We start from the raw sequence: 23012 nt of genomic DNA, 5'->3' as shown, positions 1-23012 counted from the left end.
CACAAAGGTTTTTACTACTCCCAGCCCCTGCTGGCCTCCGGATCTCAGCTCCCAGCACAATTCCTGCCCTGGCCACTCACAACTGTCTGGTCCCTTGCACGCGGCAGTTATCTCCCTCAATTTAACGCTTAGCTCAAGCACTTCCATCCCTCCAGCTCTCAGCTCAGCCTCACTCACCTCAGCCCACCCAACCGCCTTGCGCATCGATCTAGGGACAGGCTCTCCAGCCCACACTGGCCTGGACCGCTCTGGCTTCCACTTCCCGGGTGCTGCGGTTGCGGGCACGCACCACCACATCTGGCTTATGCGGTGCCGGGGTGCAGCCCGGGGCCGGGGGAGCTACACCCTTAACCTGCTTTATTTTCCTTCACTCACAAGTCAGCGACTGAAACTGTCTATTTGGGTGTTGTCCTGCATGGAGTCCCGATTAGACTGTTGGCTCCAGGACAAGGACTTGTCTGCAGGGTCACTTTATCCTCGGTGCCCACCCAGCACAGTGCGCAGCACCAGCAGCAGAGTAGGACCCTTGAATCTTTAGAGTGGGCGAGTACCAGGCTCTCTGGGAATTTGGGGTATCCTGAGCTCTGGGTTTTAGGGCACAGCAGCTAGGCTTAATTATGACTGAGGTGAACCGGCGTGCAGGCTGTGGGAGGCGCGAACTTGGGGACTGTAAGCGGGTTGGGACCAGAGCGACACCCACCGGGACCCCAGGTTGGGGGCTGAGAAGGCTGGTGACTAACAGACCCATGCTACGTGCCCACCTGGGCGCGGCTCACCTGGTGCCCACCGCCCGCGCTTCCGCTAAGCCCCGCCCCCCAGACCAATGGCGCGGCGGCGGCGGGAGAGGCTGGCTCCCATTGGTCCAGAGGGCGCGGCGGCGGGCGCCCATTGGTAGAGCCTCGGAGGGGCGGGGCCGAGTGCTCCATGGCCCCGGCCTGCGGGCGGCGCTCGGCGCTCGCTGAGTGGCGCGGGCGGAAGTGGCGACGCTGGCGTCCCGGGAGGCGGCGGGCGGCGACAGCCCGGGCGCGGACGCCCTCGGCGCGGGCTGGGGCATCACCAAGGGCCTCGACCCCGAAATGGCGCTGCTGGCCGAGCACCTGCTCAAGCCGCTGCCCGCAGACCGGCAGATCGAGACCGGGCCCTTCCTGGAGGCGGTTGCCCATCTGCCGCCCTTCTTCGGTGAGTCCCTGGCGCCGTCAGCCCTCGCCACCTGCCCAGCTCTCTCCGCCCGCTCCTCTTCCCTCAGGTGCAGCTCAGCCTTTGCTTCCTCTCACCCACTGCACCCAAACGTCGCTTACTATTGCACCGTGGGCATGCTGCACACCAGCCCTCCTCCCCCGCCGAACGCCTTCATCCCCCGCCTTCGATTTTCCGTCCCTTTCAGAATGGTTCTCAATTCTCCCCCACCCCTTAGAACGAATGACCCCTCCCTTCCCCAGCCGCTTCCCACCCCAGATCAAAGACCAACCCCACCTCTACGGACTTGAAGATGGAGCTACAAAACTCAAGGGCCGTTTTTTTGTTGTTGTTGTTGTTGCTTTTTTGTTTGTTTGTTTGTTTTGTTTTGTTTTTTAGAGGAAGTCACGAAAAGGTTTCCTCCATCTAGGAGAGGGGTCAGGAGAACGGGGCTGGATTGTGGGGGTGATGTCAGCGGTAGGGTGCTTAGCTCGAACCCCCTGCCTCACTTTGGGTTGGAAAGGAGAAAGTCCTGTCTTCCGTATGTCAAGTTGAGGAGGCTCCTAGGAGCGCTGGAATGGCTCCCCAAGTCAGTTTCAGATCCCCTCTCTGCTCCCCTCCTCCAGCCCAGGCCTTGTTGGAAAGTGGTAGGAAAACCAATGCCTCCTGCCCTGCCCTTTGCCTTGCCGTCCACAACAGGTGCTACCTGAGCCTTGCGCTCTTCTTTGTGAGGCCGCTCCCAGCGCCCTACCCTGTCAGCTCACTTGGTGACTTTGCCAGAGGACACCAGCCCCCAGGGTAGAGTCCAGTTGAAACCCGCACTTGGACAGAAGCTTGAGGTCCCCTTAGCCTGAGGTTTAGTACTCGCACATCTGCTTACTTGGCCCCTGGAGATGATTAGTGGTCGTGGGGGCAGTAATTCCCACAGCGGGTGTGTGGCCATGTAGATCTACACCAGTTTTCCTCCTGACCCTGAGAGTCCCCATCCGTGCTAGTGTGGGCTGGTTCTGGGGACTGCGTGAGGGCGTTTGAAGAGCAGATGTTAGCTGTGGAAAGGAAATTATGTATGACGTTCTTGACTCTTAATTTTGGGCCCTTTCCTCAGATGTCTAACCCACATTAACGCTAACCCTGAATGCACTTGTGTGTTTGAGGCTCCAGCGTGGAGCAGGGTCTCAGGGTTCCGCAGCCTCTGCTGTGCCCAGGTCCCCGGGCTTGGGTAAGACCCACTTTTCATCTTTATCTCAGCTGGAGATAAGATTGCATCTCCTAGAGGAAGCTGCTGCCTTTAGCTTTGATTTTGATGACAGCATTATGTTGTTTTTGTTTTTTGAAATATGTTTATTTATTTGTGTTTGTGCACCAGGGGCTGGAGGATAGTTTTCAGAAGTCAGTCAGTTCTTCCCTTGCAGCATATGGATTTCTGGGGATCAAATTCAGGTCATGGCGTTTCACCGGGAGCTCCTTTACCTGCTGAGCCATTGTGCTAGCCCCAACAACACTGTGTTTGTTTGTGCTTGTGTCCCCCTTGGCCAGGCACTCCTGGGTTCAAAATCTACTGGAGCCAGTGGTTCTCAAGCGAGGGCAGTTTTCCTCCTTAGGGTGCGTCTGCCGGTGTGTGGGGCCGGTTTTGTTCCTTGTAGTTGAAGGAGTGCTGAGTGCTAGAGGGTGCGATCCCGGTACTTGTTAGACGGCCCCTCAAGACACAGGACAGCCCCAGCACGGAGCATGCCGAAGCCTTGTCAGTGGTCCCACGGAAGCGATGGCATGTCCGCTCTGCACTTGGGGGCACCCCTTGTGGGGCTAAGCTGCTTTGTGAGGAGCTGGGGAGAGGCATCTGGAGCCAGGGCAGAGGACTGCCCCTCCCTCCCTGCTCCTGGTCTCAAAGGACCCTTGTCTTTGCTGTCATCCTGGCCTGTGGGGTGTCACAGCAGTGGACAGAGGCACCATTTAGACGGAAGCTTCAGTGGGGTTGGCCTGGGAAGGGTTAACTGGCACCACAGGTCGCACCAGAGCCATCCACTGTTCACCCAAAAAGGGTCATTCTTGGCACTGCTAGAAAAGTGCTTTTCCTGGGTGGAGCTTTCTTGTGGATGCAGGCTTCAGGAGGGTTCTCTCACCCTGGCCTTGGAGACCCACTGTCAGCTGTAAGGTGGGGCCTTGGTCTAGATCTTTGGGGTGTCCTCAGTCACTTGGATGAGCTGAGCACAGTGTGTGTGGCCCTGAGCTGGAGTGATGGCCACAAGGGGTGTGAGAGGCATTGTGGGAACAGGTTCTGAAAGCAGAGCAGCACCAAATGACAGCCACCATTTACTGAGCACCTGCTAGGAACTAAGGACCTAGTACAGGTTAACTAGCTCACTTAATTCTTTCACAGACATTATTTGTTTTGGAACTGGGGTTTTATAGCTCAGGCTGGCCTGGAGTTCTCTATGTAGCTCGGGCCACGGTTTCTGAGCTGCTGGGGTCACAGGCACGCACTACCATACGTGGTTTCAGAAACCTATCATTTTAGGGTTTGTTTGCCTTTTGGTTTTGTTACCTGTTTTGTTTGAGGCAAGTTTTCTTCTGTGTAGCCTTGGCTGTCCTGGACTTGCTTTGTAGACCAGGCTGGCCTCAAACTAACTCACAGGGATCCACTTGCCTCTCTGCCTCCCAGAGAGCTGGGATCACAGGTGTGCACCACTGGTGCCTGGCTGTTTGTTTGTTTTTTGTTTACCCCCCTCTCCCCCAGGTAAGATTTCACTCTGTCCTGGAGCTCACTGTGCTGGTCTCAAATGCAATTCTCCTGCCTCAGCTTCCAAACTGCTGGCACCTCACAAGCTTTTGGAGTAGGTAGGACTTTTAAAGAGCAACCCTCTGCTGTCACTTGAGAATATTTTCCTCCTAGACTCGCCTTTCTATATCTCTTTCCATCTAACTGCATAGGAAGGTTGTCTTCCGATGTCACTTGTCATTTCCTATGGCTTAGGATTCTAATGCCTCAATGTGGTCACAATTTAGCACCCCCGTGTACACCCACATGGCCTCTTAACTTGTCACTGCTGTAGCCAGGACTGCTGCCAACATGTCCAGGTGTGCATCTCTGAATAATTCTTTGGGTGTTTCTCAGTTTTAAAAGTGAACTTGCTGGATCCAAGGGCAGGAAGGCCTGGACCTGTTGGAACAACCACCTTCCCTAACTCCTCAGGTGTGGCCTGGGCCCGGCGGGGCGGCTGGGCTCGCTCAGCACCCACGCTGCCTGTTCTACGGGTGTGGGCCACATGCCAGCCTGCTGCCCTTTGGGGACTCTCCCCCCTCTTATCTCTCCAGCCTGAATGCTCCCACTGAGAGGCTTGTTCCTTGACCCATCTCCTTTCTCTCCCCTGACCCCGTAACTGGATCTTACCGACGGATCGGTGTCGGAGCTGACCTGTGGCTCCTGCTGTTGATATTCTAGGTCAGGTATGCAGCCGCCCTAGCGTCCGGGAGGCCGCGCCATGATGTCCCTCCGTGGCTCGAAGCCTCCCCGGCTCCCGGTTGCCCAGGCCTGAAATCTGTGCTACCGACTTGCAACTTGCGGAATGACTCCCAGCCCCACAGCCGGCGTCTTGCTGCGGTCCCCAGGGCGTTTCTGGTGTCAGCCCTTCTGGTCTCTCTGCACACCACCTGGCTCACACACCTCCTTCCTTTTGTCTGGCCGGAGTCCATAGGTCCTTAAGGAATTGGTTTAGTGGTAACCCCACCCAGAAAGCCTTTTCTCCTCTATGAGGCTCCCACAACCTATTGGGGTCTGTGATTCTGAGCAACTTCAGTGCCCAGGACTCCTTTTCCCTTACGTACTTTTTAGTATTTTGAAGACCTTTCTCTGTAGTCCAGTCTGCCTTGAACTTGTGGTGCCCCTGCCTCAGCCTCCAGAATGCTGGGCTTACCAGTCTATACCACACTTGGTGGCAAGAAAGTGGATGTTTTTGGGGGGAGGAGAGAGGGGTTACTTGCTTGCTTGTTTTGGTTTGTGTTTTCCCCCCTTTTCCATTCTTTTCCTAGGTTCTTGCTGAAAATGCTTAGGCTTTCTTTTCATATTAAAATGTGTGTGTGTGTGTGTGTGTGTGTGTGTGTGTGTGTGTGTGTGTGTGTGTGTATCAGGGGAGGCTTTAATCCCAGCACTCGGGAGACAGAGGTAGTCAGATCACTGTGAGTTCGAGGCCAGCCTGGTCTTCAAAGCGAGTCCTGGACAGCCAGGGCTACACAGAGAAACCCTGTCTCTAAGTAAGTAAATAAATACATTAATTAATTAAAATGCTTGACTAAGTCAGAAGACATAGCCCTGCCCATCCTGCGCCTGTGGAAGACATTATTAATCAATCACAGTTCTGTGTCCCCGCCTGAGCTTACAAAGCCTCATCACCTTCCCAAGAACAGCCGCTCTTGGTCCATTAAAGTTGGCCCACAAGGTAGCACCTATTTACTGTCCTTATCTAAGGAAAGAGCCAGGGATGGAGGAGCCTAAAGCAACAATTTCTGCCTCTCACTTCTTGAGGTTCTAGTCTGCGGATGTGTTTTCTTCATCTGTGACCCTTAGCACAACTAAATCAAGGTCCTTAGAATCTGGCCTTGCAGGTGCCTGGCACTTATTAAATATTCCTAAAACGAGTCCAGAAAGTCTCTTTTCTCTGTCTCTTTTGATTTAATGCTTGCTTCGTTGGGGGGAGGTAGAGGTGGCACTTTAGAATCACAAAATCATCCGCTTCTTGCAATCAAAGAAACTAAGGCCAAAGAAGTTATAAAGCTTTTCTGGGTTTCTCTCTCTCTCTCTCTCTCTCTCTCTCTCTCTCTCTCTCTCTCTCTCACACACACACACACACACACACACACACACACACAGACACAGACACACACACATGTCTAGCCAGACCAAAATTCAGGCATCTGGCCTCCCCAGTGTTCCCGGCTTCCTCTTCAGTAGAGGAAACAGCCCCCTGGGCCCCCGACAAAGCTGACATGGTGATGGCTTTGCCACATGGACAGTGGCCTGGGAGCTGCAGGGCAGATGCATGGCGTCCCTCTATTAACCACCCTCCTGCCAAGTTAGAGTGACTCGGGCGCAGGAACTGTTGGCTTGGGGAGCACCAACCAGGGCAGTGCTGCCTCTAATCGGGACGCACAGGCCGTCCACATGGGAAGTGCCTCCTGCCACGCGGTCTCGAAGACACTCCCTGGTGCATCAAGCCCTTGGGGCTGAGGACCAGGCTGCAGCCCTGCTGTGCTTTGTCTTGCAGGATTACAAGTCTGTTGGGGGTTGTTCAGTCTTGACTCTTCCTAGAGAGGAAAGTGTGACTGTGCTCCCCGACTGCTCCAGCAGGCTGGGCTGGTGACAATCCTTGTGGTGGAATGCTGAAAGCTGGATTGTAGATGCAAAGCAGGGGGCCTAGACTGTACTGGGGTAAGGGGACACACTCAGAAGACCTGCCCTGAGGGGACACCGAGCCAAAGAGATCCTTTCTGTCCTAGTTTGTTCAACTTTAAAAAGAAAAAAAAGATTTATTTTATTATTAGGTACACAGTGTTCTGCCTGCATGTAGACCTGCAGGCCAGAAGAAGGCATCAGATCACATTACAGATGGTTGTGAGCCACCATGTGGTTGCTGGGAATTGAACTCAGGACCTCTGGAGGAGCAGTCAGTGTCCTTAACCTCTGAGCCATTTCTCCAGCCCCTAATTTGTTCAACTTTACCACTCCGTGGTGGTGGCTGCAGCAGAGGGAGGCATTTGCAGATGTGTGGTGAGCCCCGCCCAGTGCTGGCTGTCCCAGCTGAGTTCCTTGGGTCTGTGACCAACTGCCAGTCTGTAGGATGGCTGCCTTGGAAGTGCAGAGGGGAGCAGTGACTTTGAGTCTGACGAGTTTCCTGCCATACTTATGCCCTGAATACCCTCGACAAGGCTGTGGAAAGAAACACGAACAGCACCCAGCTGAGGCCCCCAGGTCTGAGTGCATACACCTGCCACCTGGAACCCCAGGAGGTGACCTCAAAAGATGATGACGGTGCTTAATGTCTAGAGGCACTTGACCTCCGCATGGGTGAGAGAGGCTGCCAGAGTGCACATAGTACAGCCCCGGGGAACGGTTCTGCCAGGAAGAAGGCATTGCCGAGCCTTGGTGACTGCCTGCCAGGGCCCATGGCCAGCTGCTGGCTGCTTTAGGATGAGAATCACTCCAGTGCAGCTGAGGGCCACCTGGAGTGGGTCTGGGCCCCCCGGGGCCGTCCCCTTGCTCACTCCGGCCTCCTGAGATGGCCTGCAGGTCTTCTTCCGTTCAGCGCGTCCAGCTCTGAGGTCCCTGCCTGGAGCCTGCTTGGCCTCTGTTAGGGTGAGAGCAGGAGAGAAAAGGAAATGCCCAAGTGTGTGTCTAGGCGTACAGACACCAGCACCTCCTCACCTGGTCTGCAGAGGTGTGAGGCACGGCGCTGGGAGTCTGTTAGGGACGGAAGTCAGGCGCTCCTGTGGCCTGACCGCGGGCAGCACTCCTTGCGGAGGATAAGCAGCTAGGAGATGGAAGATCTTCTGGCCCAGGACCTTGTGAAACCCATGTCCGCCCCATCACAGCTGGCCTGACCCCCGTAAGATGGCCCTCGGGGGTTGAGCGTGGGAGTGGGTGCAAACTCATTTCTAACCCTTATGAAAAAGTAAGGGGACCCTGGCATTCCTTAAAGAGGACCCTGAGGCAGATGGAGCCCTGGACGGGGTGGACAGGCTGACATCTTCAGAGTTCTCCTGCAAGTCCTGCAAGTCCTCTTCTGGGCTGCCCTGTGGCTGGGGAGTGGAAGCTGGGTGTGACTGGTGACAGTGTTACAGCTTGTCGGGAGAAGAGCAGGCTCTGGTCTTAGGTTTCATTGTTTCTGGTTTGTAAATGGCTTTGTGAGTCTCCCTGCTTCTGTTACATTTCCCCTTGTTGTTACAGTGTGGCTAACTATGCTCTTTTCAGGGCCTGCAGATAGGCCTGCAGCCCCCCACCCCAATGTTCTGTGTGCACTTGGTCCACACAACTCTCTTGACTCCCACCCAGGCCCCCTTTTAAAGTCATGCCCAGCTAACTTATGCCGGCTTTACCTCTTCAGTCCGTCAGCCCTTCTCCTCCCCCGCCCCCTCCCTTCTGTGCTGTCTTCTTCAGTCCTTACTGTGCTGTGCCTCCTAGGCAGGCGCTCCACCACACACAGCCCCAGCCTCCTGCTTCCCAACAGCCTGGATCGTTATTTTCTGGATTCCCTCTCTAAGGAAAGCCCTGCCTGTAGGAAAGATGAGGATGATGAGGTTTAATAAACATAAGCCTTGTTATTGAGGCGCCAGGAATTGTGCTGAGCCCCTCACTAGGCCTCGCCCGCAGCCTCTCTGTCAGCGTTATCCTCGGTCTACCGACAAGGCAAGTGTCGCTCAGACGTTAGCTAATTTCTCCCCGTTCATACAGCAAGTCAGAGCTGATTTTCCCAATCTTACTTGCAACTTGAGGCTGGCTTTTTTGTTGTTGTTCTTGGTTGGTTGGTTGGGTTTTTTGTTTGTTTGTTTGTTTGTTTCGCTTTATTTTGTGTTTTTATTTTGACAGAATCTCACTATATAGCTCTGGCTGGCTTGGAACTCACCAGGAATAGCCTCAAACTCACAAAAATCCTCCTGCCTCTGCCCTTCTCTCTCCCTCTCCCTCTGCCCCTGCCTCCTGAGTGCCCAGAGACTAAAGGTGTGCATTACACCTGGCCTCAAGGCTGGCCGTTATCAAAGAGGGCAGCTGTGGGCAGATGGTGTGCATGTGCAGCGTGGAGTTGTTGTTGTTGTTGTTGTTGTTGTTGTTGTTGTTGTTTTGAGGCAGGGCTTCTCTGTGTAGCAGCTCTGGTTGTCCTGGACTTGCTCTGTAGACCAAGCGGAGCATGGCTTCCTAAGGGTCTGGGTTGGTTTTTCTCCTTTGTAGAGCCGGCCTTAGACCGTGGGTGTCCTCAGTGTTCTTACCCTTAGGCCCGGCTTGTGACCTGAGCCTGGACACCCCTCCCTCCCCAATTAATAAAACATCCATCTCCATCACCTGTAATTTGAGAGCCTCACATTCTGATCTCGTAACTCAGGACCTGTAAAGTTAAACTGCCAGGAGTGTCTCACAGATTTTACTATCTGGTTATGAAAAATGTTTGCAACAGAGCCTCCCCACACCACACAGCGCGTCTTGCCACATAGTGACCACTCCCTGGAAACAAGGGCTCAGGGATTGAAGTAGGTGTGTCTCCTCAAAAGCTGAGAGCATCCTGGGTCTTCAAGTGTTCGCTCATTTGCCTGTGATGGGGCTGGTCACGTGACACAGGCTGGCCTCCGACCCTCCATCTTCGTGCCCTTGGCCTCTGAGAACTGGGATGACACTTTGTTCTTAAATGAAAGTTATTTCTGAGAGGAAGTGAAGGGATGGAACAGGACATGGCTAATTTCTTACTTTTTTTTTTCTCCATAATGGGACGTTGGGAGCATCTTGCTGTGGCAAAGCTGTGTGCCGGGCAGGTGGAGTGGAGAGAGTTCAGGTTTTCCTGCCTCAGCCTCCCAAGTGCAGGGTTTATGGCTGATGTGGCCACGCTGCGATGCTGCACACTACACTGTGACAGAGTCAGGACCTGCGCATGCTTGGCAAGCCCCGCCCTGACACTCAGCGCACTCCGGCTGGGCTGCGGCCTTGTTGTGTACAATGACCTGTGTTCTCCAACTACGCTGAAGGCAGAAAAGGAGGAAATGAAGGTTCATGGATGGCATGTAGTGACAAGCTGGCGGGGACAGTTCTGCTCTCTGGGCTGTGGCAGAGACTCAGGCAGGAGGCCATAGGTGGCCCCTGTGCAGGCACAGTTGTCGCTGTCCCCACACCCATTTGCTTCTGTTCTGCGGGTAGTTTTGGCTGTTTGCTGTGTGTTTTCCCAGTAACTCCTGGATCGGCTGGAAAAGAAGGAAAAAATGGCCACCAACGACCCAAATGCTTTTAACAAAGATGTCCCAAAGCTGAAGTCGTTCAACATAGTGCCCCGTGGTGAAGGTTTGAGGGAGCCCGTGACATCACCAGGCCACCCCTTTATATATTTCATCATGACCCCATCTAGAAAGTTACAAGTGGCTTGCTCTATAGAAGCAGGGATGTTAGTGTTCGATTTATGAGTTTGTTTTTCTAATGTGTGTGTCTGAATGCACCATGTGCGCGGGGGGTGCCCACAGAGGGCATCAGATCCTTTGATGCTGGCGTCCTGACAGGAGTGCTGAGGACGGAACTCAGGTCCTCTGGAAGGGCAGCATGCGCTGTTAGCCTCTGACCATCGCTAGCTGCTGTGCTCCAGGATGGCTGAGGCCGGGGCTGATGGGAAGAGCTCCGTTCAGTTGGCTTTTCTTCCTTTATCGTTGAGATTTAGCACCATGGTCTTGTCTCACCTGTGCGTCACTCATTCTAAAGACCTGAAGACCGGCTCCTTATTGTTCCGTAAATACTCTTTGTATCTGGGGTGATGCGCGGCCTTCATTTTCTCTGCTCCGTGTCCCACTCTGTTGATGGCCTCTTATAAGAAGTTCTTGGCTTTTATAATCAGATTCCTTGACCTTTTTTATGCTTCTCTGGGTGGGGGTGATGGGGGCGATTTTCTAGGCATAAAAGGCATTCCATTACTGTTTAAAAAACCAGAGCCTTCCTGTATGCGGCCTGCCTGTTGGGGCTGGCTATGCGATGACAGGAGGGGGTGGCACTGCGGGCCTTCCTGTTTTTAAAGGCAGCTCCCTTCCTTCTGGGGGTTACAGAACAAAGTAGAAAGCTCCCCCAAGTGCCCTCTCTCCCTCCAGGCAGCAGGTGGGTTGATGACAGCTAAGGAAGGTGAAACAAGTCTGGGGGAACTGCAAAACTAGTCAAACAAGAAAGGTGGTTTGCTGAATCTGGGGGAGCGGTCCGGCTGGCCAGGCTGTGGGAACAAGTTGCGCTCTGCCCTGGGTGGGGGCCAGCACGGGTTTAACTATGAGAAAGGAGGCCACCATGAGCTCGGGTTCCTGCCCCAGCACTGTTCTGAGTTCACACCAACAGATACACTCTGGAAAGCTAAAGTGGCGTACCTCAGCCCTGCTGTCCACCTTGGGTGTGATTGTGGCCTCCACGCCAGCCACGGGAGGCAGCCCCCAGCCCACGGCACGTGGAGCCCTTCCCTCTGCGCGGCACCTCTGGGCTGTAGGGAGCGAAGGGCCCATGTTCATCGTTCTTACCTCGCTTGTCAAAGTCACGTCAGCGTCACGGTTCACAGGCAGAGCCAGCTGCCTCTGAAGTGGCAGGTAGACAGGTGCCCACCAGGCCTTTCCTGCCCACCCATCTGGGTTCACGCTCGCCTGACAGTCTCCTTCCTTCTTTTGGGGGCAGAGTCTTACTGTATAGCTCAAGCTTGCTAGAAACCATAACCCTCCTGCATCATCAGGCTCCAGAATGGTGGGGGGGTGCACCCCCACACCAAGCCTGCTCCCCTTCTTAAAATCCCTCATGGAGCCTACAGTCCCCGCCTCAGCATCGGCCTCCATCTGCCACGCCCTTCCCCCACAGCACAATGGGTGCCCTGGCCTGGGCAGCAGCCACCAGCCACACACACAATGGCGGCTGCTGTGGGGCCAGTGCCAGCTGCCCACAGCTGCCCACACAGCGGCTCTGTGACCCTCGACAGGCACTGTCAGGGCAATGGGAAACAATAGCTTTTCTCCTGCTGCCAGGGCGCATGCGCGGCGCCATACCATTGGCTGTTTCCAGTCAGCGGTGAGGCAGAGCCCTGCGCTAGCCTGCGGCAGCCCACGCTGTCATCCAGCCCAGCTTCCGGCCTTTCCCTTTGAAGTCTGTAGTTGACGATCACTCACGCTGCTGTGCATTCAGCCTCTGTGTCCCCCACATGTACAACCTGTGTGGCAGTAGCCCCGCCCTGCACAGTCCTCCGAGTCTCACTTTTTTCCCCTCTTCGGTTTTTTAAGACAGTTTCTCCTGTGTAGCCTTGGCTGTCCTGGACTCGCTTTGTAGACCAGGCTGGCCTTGAACTCACAGCGATTCACCTGCCTCCGCCTCCCAAGAGCTGGGATTAAAGGTGTGCGCCACCACGCCCAGCTTGGCGTCTCACTTTATAGGGAGAGAAACTGAAGGCCAAGTTGCTTCACTGACTCTGCCATCTTGGCCGGCTGGCTGGGTGGCTGCTTAAACTAGCACTTGAGGGTCACTGCGCTACACTAAAGAATGTAGACAAAGGGGCAGGGGCATGACGCCATAGGTAAAATGCTCGCTGTGCCATCATGAGGCTGAGCCTGGATGCCTGGTACCCAAGGGGGCAAAACAACACCAGGGCTGTCCAATGGGGCAGGGAGGGGTGTAGAGACTGCAGGACCCCCGGAGCTTGATGCCTTCCTGTGAGCACTGGGTTCAGTGAGAGACCTAAGGAGGGCGACCAGGAAAGACACTGCCGGCCCTCATACGCACATGCAGGAAAGTGTGGGAGAAGAGCCTTCCTTGGAAGACCAGTTCCCACAGTCCGCTCACCCAGTTCACAGGTGCACAGCCAGGCAGGATGGGCTCAGGACTACCAGGAGCCTGCTGGGCCTCGTGAGGGTTAGAGCTTACTGCCTGCTGCACCACGGGGCAGCCACTTGGGCTCTGTGAGGGACTTCAGTGGGCTGGCTGTCGTGGCACACACCTGTCATCCTAGCTGAGGAGGGACCACCATGGGTTACACAGCAAGATCTCTGAGAAAAAAAAAAGTGAAATGTGGGGTGTACAGTGGGGTTTGCACTCTGCAGAGGTTTGGAGAGGTTTGCCAGGTCATGGAGCCTGACTCTAGAAATAGGGCGCCACAGAGTGACTAAAGCCATTTGTCAGGATTTGCCCCTCACTGGGCACCAAGTACATCTGAAATACTTTTAAGTTGGCTTTTGCATTTTATCTGTATGAGGATGCATGTGTGAGTGGGTCAAGGACAAATCTGTGCTCCTGCCATGTGGGTCCTAGGGACTGAGCTCCGGTCACCAGGGTTGGCAGCGAGGTCATCACTGAACCATCTCTCTGGCCCTTTATTTATTTATTTATTTGGTGCTGAGGGTCACACCGAGGACCTCACATGTGCTAAGCAAGCACTCTGGCTCCACACTGAGCTGTAACCCCAGCCCAGCCCAGACACATCATTGTTTCTTGTTTTCTTTTGAGAGGTTCTGCTTTAGGCTGGAGAGACAGCTCAGAGGTTAAGAGCACTGACTGCTCTTCCAGAGGACCTGAGTTCAATTCCCAGCCACCACATAGTGGCTCACAACCATCTATAATGTGATCTAATGACCTTTTCTGGATCGCAGGTGTACATGCAGACAGAGCATTGTGTACATAATAAATAAAAAGAGGTTCTGCTTTGTAGCCCAGGCTTGCATCAAACTCTCAGTGTCCCTGCCTCCACCTCCTAAATGTGAAGATTACAGGTCTGTGCCCCATGCCTAGTGAGCTAGTCGGGTCTTTTTTGTTGTTGTTATTGTTGTTGTTGTTGTTGTTTTGTTTTGTTGGTTTTTCCAGACTGGGTTTCTCTGTGTAGCCTTGGCTGTCCTGGACTCACTTTGTAGATCAGGTTGGTCTCGAACTCACAGTGATCCGCCTGCCTCTGCCTCCTAAGTGCTGGGATTAAAGACATGCGCCACCACACACAGCTCTAGTCAGTTAGTCTTAAATCCTGACTGCTGACTCCTGTGCCTACCCTACTAAGCACTTTGCCCCCAGGTGACAGAGGAGAAGACAGGCATACAGGCAGGGCGATATGCCCCACTGAGGAGTGTTAGGCCTCACGACCACCAGGCTTGTTCCTCACCCATCACCCCACGCTAGGGTGTTCCATCGCAGGTGTGCCGTCCCAGGTGTGTCATTGTAGGTGTGCCATCCCAGGTGTGCCATCCCAGGTGTGCCATCCCGGGTGTGCCATCCCAGGTGTGCCATCCCAGGTGTGTCATCCCAGGTGTGCCATCCCAGGTGTGCCATCCCAGGTGTGCCATCCCAGGTGTGCCATCCCGGGTGTGCCATCCCAGGTGTGCCATCCCAGGTGTGCCATCCCAGGTGTGTCATTGTAGGTGTGCCATCCCAGGTGTGCCATCCCAGGTGTGTCATTGTAGGTGTGCCATCCCAGGTGTGCCATCCCAGGTGTGCCATCCCAGGTGTGTCATCCCAGGTGTGTCATCCCAGGTGTGTCATCCCAGGTGTGCCATCCCGGGTGTGTCATTGCAAGTGTCTCATCCCAGGTGCTTCCATCATACACCTCTTCCCAGTGAAAGAATATTCCAGGCAGCCAGTCCAGTGTGCTGGTCACCTTCACTGGAATTTACCTGCAGAATCTCTCCCCCAGGGGTCATTTGTGAAGTCCTTAAAGCCCTGGCCAGCCTCCTGGTCAGTGGCATCTCCCTTCTGTGGGCTTGGCACCCACTTCGTACCTGCTGTGGTGTCCTTGTGTCCTCAGCTGACTCATACTTAGCAAGCCCAATTCCCAGAGGAGAGGAGAGGGGTTCAGAGGAACACAGCCACTTTGCTCAGCCTCCAAGGGTGAGGCCCATACTGGAATGTGACGCTGAAGGCCTGCACCTCTCCTCTGCAAGCAGCTTTGGCTGCCAAGAGGATCCGAGCTGGGGGAAGAGGCAGGAGCACAGCTCACCTTCTGACAGTATGGCCAGGTTGCTCCTGGGCTGGGTGCTCCAAGGTGTCATTGCGTGCACCACGCCCCGTTCTGCTGGGACCCACCAAGAGGGTTCCCGCCTCCACATGGGAACAGAACAGCTCGTCACGCCCCTTTGATGGGTCCTATTGTCCTCTTCACAAGATGGGAAACTTGAAGCTCTCTGAAGGACGGTGCCCAAGCCCGCCTGAGCCTGCCCTGGCAACGTGAGGGAACACAGGGCAAGCCCAAGGTCATGTGGCACTGGCAGCACAATGCAGATGGGGCATCTCCACTGCTGCAGAGAGCTCTCTTGCCGTGCTGGGGAGAGCGACTGCACCAGCCCTCAGAGGCTCTGACCTGTTCTGGGGTGACAGTCTGCTCCAGAGCCCAGCACCCTCCAAACTCACCTGGCAACACGACCTTCCAAACACCTATAAATGATTCTCCTTGCCCCTAAACATGCAAACACGCAGGTGATGGTCCTCCACAGCCTGTGGTGCCCCGAATGCCACCCTGGTTGGAAATTTTAATCTCGTCTCATTCTGTTCCCAGATTGCCTGGGGTCCCCGGTGTTCACGCCCATCAAGGCAGACATCAGTGGGAACATCACGGTAAGCACCCCACCAGGGTCTGAACCCGCCTTTGCCCAGCTCCCAGCCTGAGGACCAGAGGAGGGCGCATGGAGTCCTAGCCCCTCTCAGGCAGGGCCAATGTTCTCAGAGTCGGCCTGACACTCTGCCACCCACCTCCATCAAAAAAGAGCTCCAGGGCTGGAGAGATGGCTCAGAGGTTAAGAGTACTGACTGTTCTTCCAAAGGTCATGAGTTCAATTCCCAGCAACCACATGATAGCTCACAACTATCTGTAATGAAATCTGGCGCCCTCTTCTGGCCTGCAGGCATACATGCAGGCAGAACATTGTGTGGTAATGCGTGCCTTTAATCCCAAGGGGTCTCTGTGAGTTCTAGGTAACCTTGGTCAACAAAGCAAGTCCAGGACAGCCAGGGCTACATAGAGAAACCCTGTCTCAAAAAACCAACCAGACAAACAAACAAACAAACACCCCAAAACTCCAGAGATGGGGAAATGCCTCAGTCTTACACAATGCAGACCTGAGTTAGAACCCTAAAAAGTGGGACTAGGTGGTACAAGAATAACCCAGTGCTGGAGGATTGGACAGAGGTGGGTCCCTGACAGCCATCCACCAGCCAGCGAGGGGCCATGTCTTAAAAAATAAAGATGGGGGGCTGTTGAGATGGCTTAGTGATCAAGGGTGCTTGCTGCTCTTTCAGAGGCCTGACACATTCCCAGCACCCACACTGGGCAACTCAAAATTGCCTGTAACTCCAGTTCCGGAGATCTGGTGCCCTCTTCTCGTCTCCACCAACACTTATATGCGTGCGTACACACACACACACACACACACACACACACACACACACACACACATACACACACACACATACACACACACATACACACACACACACACACATACACACACATACACACACACACACACACATACACACACACACACATACACACACACACACACATACACACACACATACACACACACACATACACACACACACACACACATACACACACACACATACACACACACACACACACACACACACACACACTGCAGCTAGGCAGCACCATGCAGGCAGTCCTGTAATCCCAGTGCTCAGGGAAGTCAGAACTAGCCTGGACTATCTAATGAGACATCCCACCCCAAGAAAAGAAGAAGACTGCCAGTCCACAGTGGCCCAGCATGACTCCTCCATGTACACTGAGGGTGGCACAGGGCTTGGGTCTCGCTGTGTGGTCCCTTCTCTCTAGCCCATAGGACTTTACCCCGGCTCTGCTGTCACTCTCCTCACACACAGATGAGGAGCCTGAAGCTCAGCGTGGTGGATGACTCACTCAAGGTCACACAGCTAGGGAGTGGCAGGGGTGGGATTCAGGCTCAGCCAGTCTCATCAGACTGACCTGGTGCCGGCTCAGGGGCTGTTTTGCATGGATAACTTTGAACCCTTTTGCCTGTGTCTGCTCCTCCCACTGATGCCTGTGACAGTGTCAATAGAGGTGAGAGGACATGGCCTCTGGAGCCAGCCAGGGTAGGGCCTGCTCGTCCTGTCCCAAACCTGGGAGCCTTGGCAAGTTACTCCCCCTCTGACCTTTGATGAGTCACTACCCTGAGCCTCAGTGTCCTAATCTGCTGATTGGGTTCTGAGAATGGTGTGAGGGTCCCGGGTGGCACCGGTACCCCGGAGCGGGCGGGTGGCAGTGGGCACAGGATGGGACACCGTGTCCGGGTGTGCGGAAGCTGTCTGCTGGCGGTCTGTGATGTGCGAACCTCTGCTCCATTCCAGAAGATCAAAGCCGTGTACGACACCGACCCAGCCAAGTTCAAGACCCTGCAGAACATCCTGGAGGTGGAGAAGGGGATGTACGGAGCGGAGTGGCCCAAGGTGGGGGCCACACTGGCACTGCTGTGGCTGAAAAGGTGAGGAGGGCCTTAGGGGCATGGCTGGGCCATGGCACTAAACAGTGACACGAAACTTCCCAAGTCTCTTTCTCTACTTCCTTTTTTATTTTTAATTAATTTATTATTATTATTATTATTATTATTATTATTATTATTATTATTATTATTATTATTATTATTATTATTTTAAGATAGGGCTTCTCTGTGTAGCCCTGGCTGTCATACTTAGAATTTAATTTGTAGGCCAGGCTGGCCTGTAATTTAAAGAGATGCACCTGCCTCTGCTGGGGTTATAGGCATGTGCCCGGCTATTATGAGTCTCTCAACAGAAATACAGTAGGGGTGCTATTGGGTTTGCACAGTGGCCCTGCTTTGAATCTTTTCAGTGGTCCATTAGCCCCAGAATTAATTCTCTAGCTGCCTGATACCAGCAACCTCAGAGAAACCAGGGACTCCTGCCCTTCCCTGCAGGGTCTCCACTGGTGCCATCTTAGGGACCTGGGCCCAGGAGGACATCGTGACCCCTGAGTCCCACCTCCAAGCCCCCAACACATATTTCCCACGTGGGCCTGGCAGTCACCAGGGCAGGGCTCCTTTAGGAGCTGCCCCAGCACACTGCCTGACCTTGCCACTGAGAGACACCTCCTAGTCAGTCCCTTTATCTAGCAGCATGGTCATAGCTACGTCACATGTGGGCCAGTGGGTGACCAGGAAGGCGGTGCTGGCCCGGGAGCCTGCCACAGATGAGTGTGATGACGAGGTGGGATGGAGCCGGCTCTGAGTAGCACGCTCCAAAGCCCTGCCTGGTCTGCGCCCAGCTCCCCTCCCCTCGAGAAGGGAGCAGAGATGTCTGCTTGGGATCCAGTCAGGTTGTGAGGGGCAGAGAAGGCAGGAGCTAATGGTGCCTGGTTTGACTCCATGTGATTGAAGGAAGTAGATACGGGCCCGTGTGTGTCACACTTCTGTGGCCATGGCACAGTCAGCCAGATGGAGAGGAAAGGTTCCTGTTAGCCCACGGTCTCCGAGGGCTCAGTCCTTGGTCAGCTTCACTGATTCTAGTCTCATTGTGAGGCAAGACATCTTAGTAACAGCACTGTGTGGAAGAAGCTACTCACCTCATGGTTGACAGGAAACAGGAAGTAGCTAAGGACCCACTTCCTCCAGCAAGGCCCCACCTCCCACAGTAACGCCCAAGCCTTCAACACAAGGAGCCTCTGGGGACCTTTCCTGTTGTCTTAACTGCACTACAGAGCTGGCAGAGAGCATGGTTTCTGTTCAAGTCCCCCACTCTGGCCCGTGCAGTCCCTAGGTGGGATTCACTGCAGCCACAGGCAGCACAGTGCACAGATCTGGGAAGACCCTGAAGCCGAGGAGAACAGCCTGGGCAGGCGGTGTGCCTGAGGTATCTCTGACCTTTGAACTCTTCAAGGGCCACGCTGACTTCATCCTTTGTTTATTTGTTTGTTTTTTCGAGACAGGGTCTCTCTGTGTAGCCTTGGCTGTCCTAGACTCGCTTTGTAGACCAGACTGGCCTCGAACTCACAGCGATCCACCTGCCTCTGCCTCTCTAGTGCTGGGATTAAAGGCGTGCGCCACCAGGCCCGGCTGCTGGCTTCATCTTTTAAGCCACGAGAGGCCCAAGGACCTAGAATAGGGTCTGCTGAGGGAGACACTGCCCCAGGCCTGAGCTGCGCTGGGTTGTCACCTTGCTCTCAGGCCATGTCACGTGGGCGGGTACTGCCCTGCACGCCAGCCGCTCCTGACTGCTGTTCCCTTTGCCCACAGGGGCCTGCGCTTCATCCAGGTGTTCCTGCAGAGCATCTGCGACGGGGAGCGGGACGAGAACCACCCGAACCTCATCCGAGTCAACGCCAACAAGGCCTACGAGATGGCGCTGAAGAAGTACCATGGCTGGCTGGTGCAGAAAATCTTCAAGGTGAGCTCCACGGGGCCCGAGGCGCCTCGCGCAACCCCATCTGGGGCTGCTGGTGCTTCCCAGCGCTCCTGCGGGTACCTCAGCCCGTTGGTTCCACAGCTGACACAACTGCAAACTCAAGAACCAGGGTGATGGTGGGCAGGCAGGCCTCACTGTGCCTCACACGAGATGCAGACGGGAAGAAAGACCCGGCCCCCAAGGCGATGGCTGCTGTATAGATTGTGGCCCTCGGGTTACTGTGACCTATGCTGGGGTGATGGTGACCACAGCTCCCAAAAAGGGCTTTAGTGGCAGCCCGGGTAGCTGAGAGCCCCTGGGCCCATCAGGCTGGAAGGCTTATGGATGAGATAGGAAGGGACCTTCCACATGTCCATGGCGACCCTGGCCATCATGACGTCCCCAGGAAACCCAGGCTCTGACAGGAAGGGTCCCAAGGCAGGCTGGGTCCAGTTAGGAAGAGCAGGTAATGGGGCGGGAAGTGTGACCTCCACCTTTGGGCCTTCTCCTTGTGTGTGTTTGGGGCCAGGGGTCATCTTGGGCATCCTACTGTCCCAGCACCGACTTCCTTCTAAGCCCTTGCAAGCACTCAGGAATGGTAGGATCTGTTGTGTGCCACCCCAGCTACCTGCGAGTGCACCACTAGTGGGCGCTGTTTTGCCCTCCGCCATGATGATCTCAAGGCCCACGGGTTCAGCACTGGCCCTGGCTGGTGGCTGCACCTCTTCCTAGGGTGGTGTGGAGCACAGGGGTTCTGAGCCAGCCTGGGCCACATAGTCAGATCCCGTCTCAGAAATAAAAGGTGAGCCCCCGGGAGCCTGCCTCACAGGGGTGTGAAATGAGCCCTACCTCAGGTTCTCTGGGAAAAGGAGTCAGTCTGCACGATGTGCAGCGCGTGGCTTAGGTTCAGGGCTGCAAAGCGATCACTGTTTTCATCAGGAATGACTCCTCTTACCCTACAAGCCAGGGTCTGGGTGTTTTATCTGGCTGGGCCTTTCCCCTCTGACTGTAAGGTTCTGTGAATTTTGGGTTCTCTGCCTTCTGAAGTACACTCCTCCCCCCCAGTTTAGCCAAGTGTCACCCGTAAGGACAGAGCGATGTGCCCCAGGTGCTGCACTGAGCATCAATGTGCCCCCACGCTATGTGGAGCTCCCCAATCAGTTTGTTGTGTGGTTTTGTGTGTTTGAGACAGCATCTCACTATGTAATCCCGGCTGGCCTCGAACTCACAGAGATCCGCCAGCCTCTGCCTCCTGAGTGCTGGCACTGAAAGAGCATATCACCTTGCTTGGCTGTCACCTCCTTAACCGACTGAGTAGATGTAGCTAAGTAACTTACTCAGGCACACACTGCAGTTTGCACTCATGCCTGCCTGTACCCCAAGCTGGTGTCCTGTTGTCCCCTACAAGGGGCAAGGAACAGGCACTTTAGTTTTCTTTTCCCTTCCAACAACATGAGCAGAGAGTCCTGCCCAACGTGGGTGCCCAGTGCGCTAGCCTGGTCCTTCCCCCTAACCCTGCGCCTGCCTCCCCTCTCGCCCCTCAAGGCAGCCCTGTATGCAGCACCCTACAAGTCTGACTTCCTAAAGGCGCTCTCCAAGGGGCAGAACGTGACGGAGGAAGAGTGCCTGGAGAAGATCCGCCTCTTCCTGGTCAACTACACGGCCACCATCGACGCCATCTATGACATGTACACCAAGATGAACGCAGAGCTTGACTACACGGTGTAGGCGCCCGACACGCCCGCCAGCGACGTGGGAGCAAGCAACCCGGAATCACTGTGAATCAAGCTGCGTCCCCAGCTCAGCCGCCAGGCCAGCCTGGGTCTGCAGGGGGGCAGCCTCGGCTTGTTAGAGATCATTTGCTTTTTTTTTTTTTTTCTTTTTTTCTTTTTTGCCTATTCTAACGGAGCAATAAATACCTGCCGCCCCCTCCAGCGTTCCCAGCAGCCCAGGCTGAGCACACCTTCCTTCCAGTGCGGTCAAACCCTATTAACCTTCAATTAACGATCAATTCCTAGGGTTTTGTCTTTTCCTCCTCTACCCAGCTCAGGGGAGCCCAGCTCAGGGGAGACACACACCTCACCCAGCAAAGAAGCCTCGTCCATCTGGCCCAAGGATGTCTTAGGTGTTTGGAGGACAATAGAGTCTGGAAGTTCAGCAGGGTCCCTACTGCGGCTTCTGTTTAAAAAACAGGCTGGCCGGAGTCCTCACATGGCTCGCGTATCTAGCATTACCAGCCCCGAGTTCCCTCTCTCTCTCTCTCTCTCTCTCTCTCTCTCTCTCTGTCTTTTGTCGGACAGGTTTTGTTTTTTTTAAAGTTGAAAAGTACCAGCAAGCCTTTTCAAACGAGTGACTAGGCACACGCAGGTGACCTTACGTGACTGTATTTGCATTCTTCTGCATAATTATTTTCTTCAGGGTTGGCTATTCCAACTTAAGGAACCACCTGCCGCGGGAGCCCTCCAGCTCTGGAGACCCAAGAAACTGCCTTGCTGCCTTAACTGTCCTTCTGGCGCTAAAAGAGCTATATTTTTTAAAGTATTGGGGTAAACACACCCTAAAAGAATTGATGTGTCTTAAAGAAAAAACCCAATGAGGAACAATTGGTGATTTTTATGCAGAAACTAAGTAATCCTTAATAAATAAGTCTATATTTTGAAATCACATCTGTGTCCTTCTGTGGCTTCTGATCCTTTTCTTATTTTGTGTCAAAGGTTACAGTTGGGGGCTGTCATAGTTAGCTCGGCACGTCTGGGAAGAGGGGTCCTCAGTTGAGCTGCCTCCTCCTAGGTGGGGGTAGGGGGGAAGAGGTGGAGGTGGGGAGGTCACATCTGTAGTGCATTTTCTTGACTGCTAATTGATGCAGGCAGGCAGGCCCACCTGGGCCCTGAGCTGTCTGTGAAATGTCGGAATAAGCATCGCTCCTCTGTGGTGTTTGCTTCAGCGCCTGTCTCCAGGTTCCTGCCTTGACTTCACTCTGATGGGCTGTGGCCCGTACGCCAGACACAGCCTCCCATTCCCCTGAGCTGCTTTTGGTCAGAGGTTTGGCTGCAGCCACAGACCCTCAAACCGAATCCTGCCGTGACCTCTGATTTAAAAGCTATAACTCGTGGCCACATAAGAGAGGCTAAGAGAGCTTGGTTTCTGAGAAAACTCACGCATGTTGCTCCTTTTGAAGGCTGGTGGCATGTGGCCATAATCCCAGCATTCAGAAGCAGAGGTACAATTGTGAGTTCAAGGCCAGCCTGGGCTACATAGCAAGACTGTTGGGAAGAAGAGGAAGGAGAAGACAGAATCATGGTTCTACACAGGAACTGAAAAACAGCCGTCCCTTGGCTAGAAAGGAGGGGAGGGAAGGTGGGCTCTTCAGGTGCCTCGGTTTCTGACCAGCCCTCTGACCAAAGGCTGGTGCGCTTTCCTATGGGAGGGTTACATGGAGAGGGGAGTGCCTTCCTTGACCTCTGGACAACCTTACTGTACAAGGCAGGTCAGTGTCCAGAGGGAGGCAGGGCTGCAGGTGAGATGCCACACCTTGGGGCTGGACCTTGCGGATCTTGCACTGGGCCTCCATGGAACTCGGGGTGGCCGGGAAGGGGACACTCCAGAGCGCAGACACTGTGGTGTGACCTAGAGCAGACTCAGGTGTCTGCACCGCACACTGTTGCTGTGGTATTGGAGCTTCACCCTGAAAAGCATGGGTCCCCCGCCCCCCCCCTGGAGGCTCAATCCAGGTCAG

General features: G+C 54.6%; 2 protein-coding genes across 2 annotated transcripts in view; both read left to right on the top strand.

Moving 5' to 3' along the window:
- The first annotated feature begins 944 nt into the window (after positions 1-944).
- On the top strand, positions 945-21940 carry GLTP (glycolipid transfer protein). The gene is made up of 5 exons (XM_084763236.1): positions 945-1179; positions 15396-15454; positions 17228-17361; positions 19129-19279; positions 20822-21940. The coding sequence occupies exons 1-5, from the start codon at positions 1077-1079 to the stop codon at positions 21002-21004; spliced, it is 630 nt and encodes a 209-aa protein (XP_084619362.1). The 5' UTR covers positions 945-1076; the 3' UTR covers positions 21005-21940.
- Positions 17167-23012, top strand: part of TRPV4 (transient receptor potential cation channel subfamily V member 4) — a 58386-nt gene continuing 52540 nt past the window's right edge. The window contains exon 1 of the mRNA XM_084763235.1: positions 17167-17172. The gene's annotated coding sequence lies outside the window, so the exon portion shown is untranslated. The remainder of the gene's footprint in view (positions 17173-23012) is intronic.

The sequence above is a fragment of the Acomys minous genome (genome assembly GCF_964271855.1).
Source record: "Acomys minous genome assembly, chromosome: 16".
Classification (NCBI taxonomy): Eukaryota; Metazoa; Chordata; class Mammalia; order Rodentia; family Muridae; genus Acomys; species Acomys minous.
Note: the sequence above shows the minus strand (reverse complement) of the source record. Positions and strands in the feature narration are given on the sequence as shown.